Genomic DNA, 14,101 nt, shown 5'->3' on the forward strand with positions numbered 1-14,101 from the left:
AGGGCATAAATTCAAATTGAGGAAGGACGGATGTCGGATAGATGTGCGGAAATTTGCCTTTGGCCAGCGGGTGGTTGGTTGGTGGAACCGACTTCCATCACTTGTTGTTGAAGTTGATAGCCTAAACAAATTTAAGGCTCGAAATACCTGGATAGGTATTTCGAGCGAACAGAGGGGTGAAAGGGGAGTGGTGTGTTTTTTTTTTTTTTTTTCGGCTGATGCTGAATAAGCTTGCTTTCTTGCATCATATGCCTCTACTACTAATGCTAAATACAGAAAACAATAATGGACCAAATACTGAACCCTGAGGGACTCCACTAATAACATTAGTCCACGATGAGCAGTGTCCATTGATTACCACTCTGTCTTCTCTCCCTCAACCACCCCTTTATCCATAGCAGCAATTTGCCTCCAATGCCACACTGCTCCACTTCCATGTGCAACAGTATCAAAAGCCTTTCTAAGATCCAAGTATATAATATCAAAGTTATTCCCTGCATCCAGTTCTTTTGTGACTGCATCATAGTATCCAATCAGATTGGTCAGGTAAGACATCCCCTTAACAAAACCATGCTGTGTCTGAGTTATAAATGAAGTCTTGTCTAGATGATCCTCCAGTACTTCTTTAACCAATGCCTCCATTAATTTTCCAGGAACAGAAGTTAAACTAACAGGTTTATAATTACTTGTGTCGCCCTTTGATCCTCCTTTGTGAATTGGGGTCATATTTGCACATCTCCAGTCCATGGGTACTTCCCCTGAGTCCAAGGAAGCTCTCATAATTATGGCTAAGGGTTTGCTTACTTCCTTTGCTGCCTCCTTTAATATAACTGGATAGATCCCATCCACCCCAGGTGCCTTTCTTGTATTTATCTTCAACAATTTCTCCTCCACTTTACTCTCAGTTATTACAAGATTCTCTAGCTTACTGCCAGAGTTGAATACACCTCTGGCATTCCCCTCGCTGAATAACTCCTCATGTGTGAATGTCGATGCAAAATATTCATTCAGTTTGTTAGCTACCTGAGCAGGATCATCAACACCTGACCCATCAATATCAAGTGGACCAATCTGATTCATATCCCCTTCCTTCTAGAGTTTACATAAGTAAAGGACTCTTTGCTGTTTTTCTTTGCATCCCTTGCCAAAGATTTCTCGTAATCTGCCTTCACCTGCCAACCTCCTTTGTAACTTGGTTATAGATCAACTTGTATCTATCATAGTCTTCTGTGTCACGTGTTAATTTGTATGTATCCCATGCATTTTTCTTCTCTGCCATATTAGTTCATCTGACATCCACTTAGGCCTAAACCTTGAACAATATTTCTTAGTTGGTATGTAAAGCCTAGTAGCTTCCAAGATATGTTCTTTGAATGCTTCCCATTTTGAATTTGCTGTTGGTAACATCATCAGTTGGTCCCACTGTATAGAATTTAAATACTGTCTCAGACCATCATAGTCTCCTTTATGAAAGCAATAACCCTTCCCTTTACCCCTAATGGTAGTTACCTCTTTGAGTAAATCCCATTTCAGCACACTGTGATCACTGCCACCTAGTGGTTCATTTACCTGCAGATTCTTAATGCATGAAGAATCACTACTGATAATCAGATCAAGAGTATTACTCCTTCTAGTTGCCTCCCGAACATACTGGTGTAGAAAACAATCATCAAATAAATCCACAAAAGCCTTGCTAGTGTGTGAGTGACCAGCCCCCAATTTCCAGTCAATATCTGGGAAATTGAAATCCCCCATTATAAAACTCTGATTTACTGGCCCACTCTATTTCCCCGTACAGTTTCTTATTATACTCATCAGAGTCATTAGGCCTATAGCACACTCCTACTTTCAATTTTGATCTCCCAATGCTTATGTCACACCAAACTGACTCGACACTGCACTGTCCAGCAATGTCGACTGGCTTCACTTCCTTGAATTTTATGTATTTCTTAACTAATAGCATAACCCCTCCTCCCTTCCTACCCTGACTATCCTTTCTGTAGACATTGTACTTCCCAAATTCCAGTTCTGCATTCCTTATATCTGTGTCACACCACGTCTCTGAAATCCCCACAATATCTGCCTTTGATGTTTTGAGCAATACCTCAAATTCATCAAATTTATTTACTAAACTCCTAGCATTGGTGTACACGCAAGTATACATGCACCTGTTCTTTTTCTTAGCTACCGTAACACAACATATGTGTTTATTTGTACCCCAATGAGTCCCAGCAGTCTCTGAAATATCCTGCATCTTATTTTCCAGGCTGTGGCTCATTCCAATAGAAGCAGTGCAAGAATCACTTTCACCTCTGCCAGTGGCTACTGTTAATCTATTAGTCCTTGTATCCCCCCAATCTAGCAGTTTTCCGACCCACCTAACACTGCCTCGATAGCATCAGCAAACATTCTTGCACCCTTTCTATTAAGTGTATCCCATCCCTGTAGAAGCAGTCTCTCCTGTTGACAAGTACAGACCAGGCTGAAAACAATTCTACCCCTTGAGCCTTGCACAATCCCTCCAGGGCCAAATTGATCGACAAGGCTCTCATCATATACTCCCTCCTATCGTGTCTGGGCAGAATTGCAGACACTTTCAAATTCAACCCTAATTCACGGCTTTTTTTCAACAGTGACCTGTACATGTTAAGTAATTCCGCCGGTCTCCTACTCTTAATATCATTAGTGCCAACGTGTACAACTATATCACCTTTTGTGCCCTTAAAAGATGATATCCGCTCTACAATGTCATCAACCTTTGCCCCTGGGAGACCAGGGGCAAAGGTTGCTGCACCAGCCAAAAAAAAAACCCTGAATAAAACAATGATGAAAAATAAATACAAATAATAATTAATAAAAGAAAAAGAAATTAAACCTACCATCCTATGCACTTCCCTCACCCGAAGGTACTATCCAGATGACCTTTCAATTTCCCCAAACTGTCAGCCTCTACCATCCATGTAGGCAACTTATTCCAGTAATTTATAACTCGCTGGCTAAAATAAAACTTCCTGCAGTCCAATCTAAACATTTCCCCCCGTAACTTGAATTTATGTCCCCTAGTTCTAGCATCATTTATAATCTTGAAAATTTCGTCCTCATTCATTTTACTGATGCTTCTCAGAGCCTTAAACACCTCAATCAAATCTCCTCCAAGCTCTGCAACCCACATATTCTAAGTCTTTCTTCATGAGGATGCCCTTTTGCCGATCTCAACAGGCGAGTTACTCGTCTTTGCGCCCTTTCAAGAAGCTCGATGTCTTTCTTTAGATGCGGTCTCCATACTTGAACACAGTATTCCAAGTGTGGTCTAACAAAAGCCTTATATAATGGGATTATCACATCCCTATCTCTACTTGCAATAGTTCGATAGATCATCGATAGGGCACCATGGGCCTTCCTTGCAACCTGTTTACAATGCTCAGAGAATTTCATGTCTGACCGTATCGTAACATCCAAGTCCCTTTCCTCCAGTACTGGGTTTAGTTGAACTCCACCAAGTGAATAAGTTATTTTGGGATTACTGTTTCCAAGGTGTAATACCTTACACTTTGTTGGATTAAAGCATAGCTGCCATTTTTCTGACCATTCCTGAAGTCTATCTAGGTCTCTCTGAAGAAGCTCAGCTTGACAGTGATCATTAACTACTCTACTAATTTTAACTTCATCTGCAAATTTAGACATCACACCCTCTATCCCTTCATTAATGTTGTTTATGAAAATTAAAAACAACAGTGGTCCTAATACTGATCCTTGGGGAATCCCACTTCTTACATCAACCCAATCTGAGGAATAGCCATTTATCACAACCTCTGACTCCTGCCCTGAAGCCATCCTCCTATCCATCTAAGAATTTTCCCAGTGATTCCAACTTGTTCCAGCTTATAAAGCAACCGCTCATGTGGGACTGAGTCAATAGCTTTGCTGAAATCTACATAAACAATGTTGAAATTATTCCCTAAATCCAGCTCGTGAGTGACCCTTTCGAAATAGCGAACCAGATTTTATAACATGATTTTCCTTTTACAAAACCATGCTGAGTATCCTTGAGAATTTCAATTCTATCCAAAGGATCCTGAATTCCACCCTTGATCATTGCCTCCATGATTTTCCCTACCACTGAAGTCAGACTGACAGGTCGATAATTTCCCACTTAAAGCCACCCTTATGTATAGGAGATACATTGGCACTTTTCCAATCCAAGGGAATCTCCCCAGAGTCTAGTGATGCTTGCATAATTAGCCTCAATGGTTCAATTCACTCACTTGCCGCCTCCCTTGAGATTATAGGGTATATTCCATCAACTCCAAGGGTCCTTACTGGCCTGTAGGCCCGAAAGTTTTTTCATTAAATAATCTTGCAAAATTTCAATATCATTAATTACATATTTTTCAACTTTGCTCTCATAATTTCCCATTGCCACAAAAGGTTTTTCATTTGTAAATATCGATGCAAAATAACTGGAGTTCATCTGCAACGGCAGCTGGTGTATTTAATACTATCCCCTTTCCCTTACGTAAAGATCCGATCTGGTTTGTCCTGCTCTTCTTGGCATTTATATATGTGAAGAATTCCTTATCCCCTCTCTTTGCTCTGTTTGCTAGTGATTTCTCATAAACTGCCTTTGCCTGTCATATTACAGATTATCTTGTAGCTGTTATATGCTTCAGTATTTTTTATTGCTCTGTAACCTTTCCATGCCACCTTTTTTTGCTCAAGTAATGTGGCAACTTCATTATTCATCAAACTTGGAACCCTCCTCGTGGAGTATTTTTTTTTTTTTATTGTAAATACTCATTCAAGGCATCTGTGATTAATGTTTTAAAAGCATACCACAGTTCGGTTGTATTCATTCTCTGTGCGATATCTACCCAGTTAATAGAGGCCATGTAGTACCTTAAGGCATCGTAATTTCCTTTTCTGAAATTATATCCCATTCCTTTGCCTTTTCTCTTCATCATCCACCGTAGAACTCTGTGATCACTTCCTGCTACTGGTTCCTCTACTGTCAGCCGTTATGTCATCTGATTCATGGGTGATGATGAGGTCTAGGGTATTCTTTTCTCTAGTACTTTCCCTGACATGTTGATACAAATAACATGTCATCTAGTTGATTTAAAAATTTTGTTCCCAATGTCGAGTTTCCTTCCCATTTACTCCAATCAATTAGAGGTAAATTGAAATCACCCATAATAAGCCATTGACGCTTACTTGCCCATTCCATTTGCATGTAGAGGCTTTTGTCATAATCTTCACAATCACCTGGTATGTAAGATTACTCCTACTCGCATTATACTTTTGTTTCCAACTATCTCAAACCATACAGATTCTATACTAGCATGTGAAACATCTGAATCCAGGAAAGCTATCATCGCACTCAGGCTGCTTCTGATAAGAAGCATTACCCCACCACCCCTTCTATCTACCCTATCCTTCCTAAATACAAACTCATCATCCCCACGTCTCCGTAGGCCCTATTATGTCCGTGTTACTTGTTTTAACCAGCAGTTCGAATTCGCTCATTTTATTGACGACGCTTCTAACATTACTATATCAACATTTAAGACTTACTGTGCTTGTATATTTACCAACCCTAACACAACCCTTGAAGTTTTTTAGGCTCGCTTCCCTGGCATTAGCTACCCGCTCATTTGAAACATTTCTGCCCCCAGAACATCTAGATAATATATCCAGTTGGGGTAACAGAGAAAAACTCTTGAGGTATATGCAAGAGTTACTTTCACCAATATTATCAGATAAACGCGTGTAAGTATTAACCCCCCCCCCCAACTAGCAGTTTCTCTGAACCTTTAAGGTATCCTCAATAATACTGGCAAAAACTTTTGCACCACCTTTGTTTAAGTGTATTCCATCTCTACAAAACAAATTCCTGCTACCTACAAGTGTGGGCCATGCTGATAGAAATTTCCCCCCTAAAGTCTTGCAGAGTCCTTCAAGTCTTGAGTTAATCCACAAGGCTTTTAACATATAATCCCTCCTATCGTGTCTGGGCAGAATTGCAGACACAGACATTGTGGCCTAGCTCGCGGCATTTCCTCAGCATGGTCCTGTATTTGTCCAACAAATTGTCAGATCGTGTACGTTTAATGTCATTAGTCCCCACATGAATAATAATATTCTCTTTATCCCCCCCCCATTAAAATCTGACAATCTGTTGGTGACATCATTAATAGTTGCTCCCAGCAGACATACCCTGGTTCTACTCCACCTATCCTTATTACAAAAAATATTCCCCGTTTCCCTGACAATGGAGTCTCCTAATAAAACAATGTCCTTTTGACCCAGAGTAGTTTGCACTTGGTTTTTCTGTTTTGAGGCCTGAATCAGGTGTGCATCACTTGGTAGATTGCTGGAGTCTTGAATCACTGACAAGCTCCCAGATGCATTATTCTCGAGAGAAAGCACCAATTTTTTCAGTGACTCAAATTGTAATTTAAGATCGGTGCACTCCTTACATCAATCACAAAGAAAAGAATCCACAGATGAGCTATGATTAGTCACCAGGTCGACCTTGGAAAACATTCCACCGGTTCCGCAACGGATTAAATCATGACTCGCCCATAAATCGCCATCAGCTATTTCTGTGTGAGTCACAATACCCTGTGACGTATTTAAGGCAGATCTCGTAACTACCATTATAAAATTAGCTAAATATCAATGAAAATTTAACTTTAAAAAATTATATCTATAATATTATAAAAATCAAACTGTTACAGGAAAACCTATAACAAAATAATCCAACAATATCTAAATAAATCAAATATTTAAAAGCAATAATCAACAGTAATCCAATCCACTAAACTGAGGAGCCCTGATGAAGGGCATCTGCTCACCTCGAATTACAACACTCAAATGATTCTCCTGCTGAGCGATACCAATAATTCGATCACTTTGGAATTCAGACAAGCACAATAGTTGCTGGTATTGTGTTGGAAAGACTTCCTTATACATCCACAAGTGGTCCTTGAGGTTGTCACAGACATTCTCTCAGATATGCGTGACAAGCTGTATTTGCTACCTGGGCGTCTAAAACGCTGATGGAACTGATATTCAGGTGACATTCAAGTCAAGTGGACCCAATTTCAGTGAAGTCCGGACAGTCTGTAACAGCCAAATCCTCTGCTTGCACCTTCATGATGGTGGGACTGTAAGTAATTCTGGGTATAACCTCCATGCACAAGCACACTGAGGGTGACCACCAAGGTGTGAACCAACATAAACAGGGGTTGAGGTGTGACGCCCACACCACATGGAGGAATGCTGCCCCTCTGTGTTAACAGGCAATACTAGGTGGTAGATGACTCATCAACCAGTGCAATACCACCACTTTCTTATGGGAGGCTTGAAGTGGTGGAACCTCTGTTTAGTCTCCAGAGCTAAGTTCTAGTCAACCCGTCCCCACCTCTTCCATCATGCAGTACGACTGATGACTTTTGAGGCTATGATGAACATCAATGGCGAGATCCAGTCTTCCTTACATTTCGAGGGTACAGCTCTAAAACGGTGTTCGTAGGCCGGCTGCTAGTTAGTACACTGGACCGAATCTATTGGTAACTCACTAGGAGGCTTCCGGATCAGCTAGTGTATAATCTTGCTACCTCTACTCTGCCAGATAGTGACTGGAGGGAGTCCAAGTAGTGTGTATGTGGGGGGGGCATTGTAGAGGCCACTTTATGTCAAGGATCTGGATATATTCTTACCATGTGTATGCCATATCCAAAAATTTCATTACTTCATACAGCATGCCCCCCCCCCACTTTTTCTTACTATTGTATACACCATGAATTGTCAAACTAATAGAGTAAGCTTATCTGTGAAAAGATCTAAACCTCCCAAACATTTCCTAGTTCATTTCACAAATATACGTGGTCTCAACGACGTCCATTTCCACTTGCAGTCTGCCAAACCCCATGTACTTTTTCTGACAGAATCTCAGTTATCGGTTGATTCCACTACTGCTCATCTCAGTTGCCCAAATCATTTGCTGAATGATTCCTTTCGCCTCAAAGGTGGTACTTGTGCATATGTCTGTTCCGATATTCCCTGTCAGAGACTTCGTAATTTGGAATCCCCTCTTTTCGATCTTCTCTAGCTTAAAATCTGTCTACCTCATTGTGTCAAATTCATCTGTTGTCTCTTACCATTCTCCCAACTCCACTAATCACTTGGAGCTCTTTCACTTCCTCTCTTTCCAACTTGACTTTCTCCAGTCCAACTTTCCTAACAGTGAGGTAATTTTCCTTGACGATTTAAATGTTCACAACTCCAGCTGGCTTCCGTTTTCTAGTCACACTGACCCAGCTGGTCGAGATACTGAGGCTTTTGCAATTACTAATGACTTTGCACATTTACCTACCTACAAGCATACCAGACAATCCTAACCATACAACCAACACGCTTGATCTTTTTCTCACAAACAACCCTTCTAAGTACACGGTCGGAGTGAGTGGTCCTTTAGGCACCTCAGATGAACAACTTGGCGATTCTCTTCTCCAATGGAGCCTTTATCTCATAGCTATTCCCCACCTTATATTGTGTAGCATTACAAGAATGCAAAATAATTTCACTGACAAGAATGTCAGTGAAATTATTCTTGTAGGAATGGAATCCTTTATCAAACCTTGGTTTTCCAATAAATGTGGTAAGGCTGTTCAAGAGAAGAATGTTGCACATCCTAATTGGCTTGTTTTCAATTCTTCAGTTTCATTTTCTGCCTACATCAAAGCTCGCAACAATTGTAAAGCAGTTATTAATCAGTACAAACTAGATTTTGAACACACTAAGAGTAGAAAACTTGCTTCATGTCCTAATGGTAGCCAAGCATTCTGGTCTCTTGCCAAAGCTATTGGCCGCAACCTTTACCTATCCCTGTGAAAACCAGATGGTTCTGTTGTCACTTCAACCAAGGATAAAGCTGACCTGCTAGCATCTCATTTTCCTTCCAACTCATATATTAATGATCTTGGTAAAACACCTCCCACCATTCCCAACAAGCTCCATTCAATGCCTCCTGTGGTCTTCTTTCAAAAGGATATCAGAATAATTTTGACGAATCTTGATGCAAAGAAAGCTCCAGGTTCTGATGGTATTTCTCCACTTGTTCTCAAAACCTGTGCTCCTGAACTTACTCCTGTTCTTTGCTGCCTTTTTTCCAAAGATGTTTTTCCTTCTGCTTGGAAATTTGCTCATATCCAGCCAGTTCCTAAAAAGGGTGACAAATCCCTCCCATCCAATTATCGTCCCATTGCAATTATTTTTACTCTTTCTAAAGTAATGGAGAAATCAATTAACCACCAACTCTTAAACTACCTAGAAACCTTCCATCTGATCAACAACCACCAGTATGGATTCTGTCAGTGTCGATCAACTGGTGATATTCTGGCTTATGTTACTCATTTATGGACAAATTCAATGAAAATGTTTGGTGAAACACAAGCAGTTGCTCTTGACATCTCAAAGGCTTTTGATCGTGTTTGGCCTAAAGGTCTTCTAATCAAGCTTCCATCTTATGGTTTTCCAACTGTTTTTTGCAATTGGCCTATCCAGTTTTCTCTCTGATCGCTCACTGAGGGTGATGGTAGATGGCTCTCTGTCTTTTAACTTCTCCACTAATGCTGGTGTCCTCCAAGGTTCAGTTCTTTTCCCCACTCTTTTCCTCTTTTATATTAATGACCTTCTTCCATACTTTTGCCGATGATAGTACATTGCATTCCACTTTCCATTTTGAGAAACCTTGCCCTGCTCAATCAGCTTCAACTTCTCGAATATCCGCTATCAATTCCTTAAATACTATTCTCCAGTGAGGCAAAGACAACTTAGTTGATTTCAATCCTTCTAAAACTAGGTCTTGTCTTATATCTCACAAAAAGGATTCTTCTGCTCCTATGCTTATCTTTGGTGACACTCAGATTTCTAGGCAAAATGATATATCTCTTTTGGGGATTACCCTGACTTCTAATCTCTCTTAGCATAAGCACATTACAAATATTGCTTCCTCAGCATCTAAAAAACTTGGTCTGCTCTTTCGTTCTTGGCGTTACTTTTCTTCCAAATAGTTGTTCACTCTGTACAAATTGCAAATCCGCCCTACCATGGAATATTGTTCCCACATCTGGGGCAGTACCCGCAAAATCTTTCTCAGGCTTCTAGATTCCATTCAGAAGAGGGCAGTTAGGTTAATTAATGACTCCTCTCTAACAGTCTCTCTCTCTCTCCACTCGCTCTCTCTCATAGACGTACTGTTTCTGCTGCATGCCTTTTCTACAGATACTTCCATGGGCACTGTTCTTCTGAATTGGCTTCTATAATTCCTGCTCTCTCTTTCAAAACAGTCCAAACACGAACCGCCAACATCCATTTACTGTCCAACTTCAAATTCACAGAACCAACTTTTCATCTTCCTCGTTTATTCTTTCAACTGCCTTTTTCTGGAACAACTGCCTTCTTATGTATTTCCTGAAAATTACAGTCTAGAGAAGTTCAAGTCTAATGCCAACAAATATTTTCTTTCATCTTCTCAACCTCCAACCCAAGCACGGTAATAAGTACTATAGGTTCTAATACCTCTCATGTTTGGGATTTTCATAAAAAAAAAAACTCCCCGAGTTCCGTAAAGGTTGTGTTCCATGGAACTCTACACAAGTCAGAATTTCCGTAAATGCTTATTCAGCACTCACAAATTTGATTGAAGCAAAAAATAAATGTTCGACGAACATATAATTAGAATTATTTATTGAATTTTTTTTATCTCATGCACAGGAAAAACTACAAAAAGAGAGAGGGGACAGGCATGACGTCAGCAAGTTTTACCTTTCAAGCATCGTTACCAGAATTAACTCTCCAGCTGATAAGCACGCAACTGCAGAACTTGAGGGCTGTTGAGATTTATAAGGGGTTTTTTCAACACATCACAAAATTTTTCTGCAGCTGCAGAATTGGCACTGGCGACTTCACTGCATACTTTAATGTTTTGGAAACCAGCGCGATGCTTGAACCTGTTAAACCACCCGTTGCTTGCCACGAACGTGGCTTGGGGTTTTCCGTAATTATCCTTAATATCTTCATAAATACTTCTTGCTTTTGCTTGAATGGCCATTGGACTCAGGGACACTTGCTTCTGAATCCGATTTTCCATTCATATTATTAATAGCTTTTCCATCTTCGATATAGCACCTGAAATGCTGTTTTGTGATCACTGTTGATCTTTTAATTATATGTGCACTTGTCCCTTAAAACAGTATTCGCTTTTGAAGCGGCAAGACCTAATTCCGTGCAGTAGATGACAGACTTTGTCCTGCTTTGTACTTCTTAATTAATCAATTCTGTTTTGTTTCCTAGCACTGTCAGCACTTGCACTTTCCATTGGTCCCTTTCCCTTCACCATTGTAATAAGTAAATAGGAATGAAGAGGAACTCATTTCACCATAATACCATAACATAAAAACCCACAGAATTACAGTTATCGGTATTATCGCATCAAAAATGCAATAAGATCAAATTTACTACCTGTTTATAATAGATTGCGCTAACAAAAAAGCCCAATAAACTGGAAAGTGCAAATTGTTTTTATTGTTTTATGGTAGTGACCTCCAAAAATGTTTTAGAAAAATATTACAAAGGCATTCAAAATTGATTCTTATTAATGGAACATATGATAACGATGAAAGTGTAGTGCAATTTCCATTATAAAAATGACGTTTTAGAGAGATAAATAACTTAAGTTATATAGTGAAAATTTCAACTTCCAAGGTCTTGAAATGGATCATCAAAAAACAATGTGTTATTGGGTTCACATTACGATATTTTCACAATACCTCTATTTATTCCTACAGGCAAAATACATTTCCATGATTTTTTTAAGTTTGCACAGGCCGGCAAAAACTTATGTAAAGTCAAATATCCATAAGTCGAGTATTACGTAATCCGGGGAGTGGCTGTATTTGTGATTTTTGCAGAAGCAGATCTGTGCATAATACCCACACTACGTATGTGCCACCTAGCCTATGAGGAGAATTTATGCATGGCAAGGCTCTAACATTATTGCTGCCCCCCCCCCCCCATTTCACCCTGAAAACAGACTATACCCACTGCTTCTGGTTCACAGAAATAATTAATACAGCAGAGGTGATGCTTTATATGATGTGCAACTAACAAACCACTCTTATTTTTACTCCCCTTTATAGAATCAAATTCAAACTAGAAAAACTTTTTTCTGGACATTTTTTTTAATGGAGCTGCTAAGTTATTTAATCTCAAATGGTGGTTGCAAGATTTTTTTTTGTTCTGTCAACAGCCAAGGAAAACCCACCAAGAATTCAGCTTGGGGCATATTACGCTGCAAAATGTCATATCTAGCAATTCACTCATCTAAATTCAATACAGAGCTATCTTAGATTGTAAAATGAATCTCTGCCTTAATTTTATATGAAGTATGTTAATATTTTATTTTCTGTTTCAGGCGCTGGAGATGTATAAAAATGCTGAAACGGAATACAAGCTGGCAGCAAAATTAGAGTGCTTTATCTAACTTCTCTGTACAGAAAAAAGCCATCATGCAATACTTTTCTCATCTACTTTTCATCTAAATGAACTCATTATTTGAGATTTGGAATATAACCAAAACTTGCATCATACATTGAACGTTACCAGTGTTGTCAGCTACTGGATGAAATGTTTTATGTGAACTCTTGGCTAATAAATAAGAAGAAAAATGATTTTTTATACAGAGAAGAAGTGGGATATTTTATAGCATTTGATTATTGTTTATTCGATTGGCTCCCACTAAACTATCAGACAAATGGAGTCAGCAAGTGCAACACCTGAGTGAGTGCTGATGTTTACTCTAGTCAACAACACAGAACTCATCCATCTAGTCATCCACCATTAAGATATGCACAAGAATGCAACTAATTGCATAGGTTCATATTTATAAATAGCACAAGTAGGCACAGTTCATATGGTTTCTGCACCTCTACAGCAAATTTTGGCCTTAGAACTTTTATGTGAAGTCCACAGTTCCTGTCTGCAATTTGACTTTTCAAATTGCAGATAGAGATGAAAGAAAGTGCACCAACTGTTACATCATCCACTGTTTACACTATCAGAAATGCCAATAAGTTATATCATAGAAGATTTGGGATTTACAGAGAATTATTTTAATTGTTTATGCAAAAGTTGTTTTGTTTAGTCCAGATTACTAGAATCATAAATATATATTTCTTTAGCATAGCTTTTCTTGCTTGTTTTCAAGGAAAATCTTTAAACAAAAATCTTTCCAATTTAAAACTTACCAATAAGCAGTGATGTGGGGGGTATTATAATATAAATAAGCATGATCTCTAATTTAGAACTATGTTATAAGATTTTTATTGCAAACTGTAATGGAGTTAGATTTCCCCTACATCATTGTGGCCGCCCATCACATTATTACTCACTGTCAGGAAATTTATCCTACCCACTGTACATACTTAAAAACAGATACCACTTAACAACCTGCATGCATATTTATAAATATGTCAGGTGATCATTCAAAATTATCCCCACATACATATAATTTCAATTATTACTGGTTCACTTTTATTAAATTCTCACTCGCCTTAACTTCTGCCATTGAATTGGGCAAGATTACAAACAAATCACGTATCCACATTATTTATGCAGCGTGATAAATATTTATAACTGCATCAAAAAGATCTGTTGTTGTGCTGCGAGTGTTGTTTTTATTTTTTTTTTAATGAAAACCACAAAAGGTATTAGTCTTACAAGCTACAGTACTTAGTGTGGTTTGTGGATAGAAGTTTGAGAAAATAAAAAAAGATACTTGTCCTAGACTTAAATTCCTATAGACTTCAAGTTTCAGGAAATACATGTGAAGGGAGATTGTTCCAGAAAACAGAAGTTGAAGAAATAAATGAGGAAGAAGGAAAGTTGGTTCTGTGAGCTTTAACTAGGGCAGCATGTGTTCAGAGTGGTTTGGAAGAGGGAGGCAGAATTACAGAAGCTAATTAAGAATAGTGCCCATGCAGGTATCTATAGACAAGGCATGCAGCAGAAACAGAATGTCTATGAGACAAAGGGTGGA

The 14,101-nt window shown here is 39.0% G+C and overlaps 1 protein-coding gene across 1 annotated transcript in view; it reads left to right on the forward strand.

Moving 5' to 3' along the window:
* Positions 1 to 13,159, forward strand: part of LOC150084837 (1-phosphatidylinositol 4,5-bisphosphate phosphodiesterase-like) — a 314,913-nt gene extending 301,754 nt beyond the window's left edge. Inside the window, exon 30 of the mRNA XM_090376641.1 lies at positions 12,479 to 13,159. Coding sequence (XP_090232767.1) covers positions 12,479 to 12,547 — 69 coding nt within the window. The 3' untranslated portion in view covers positions 12,548 to 13,159. The remainder of the gene's footprint in view (positions 1 to 12,478) is intronic.
* The last annotated feature ends 942 nt before the right edge of the window (positions 13,160 to 14,101 follow it).

This window comes from Mastigoproctus giganteus, chromosome 6 (genome assembly GCF_048544385.1).
Source record: "Mastigoproctus giganteus isolate SK-2022 chromosome 6, ASM4854438v1, whole genome shotgun sequence".
Taxonomy (NCBI): Eukaryota; Metazoa; Arthropoda; class Arachnida; order Uropygi; family Thelyphonidae; genus Mastigoproctus; species Mastigoproctus giganteus.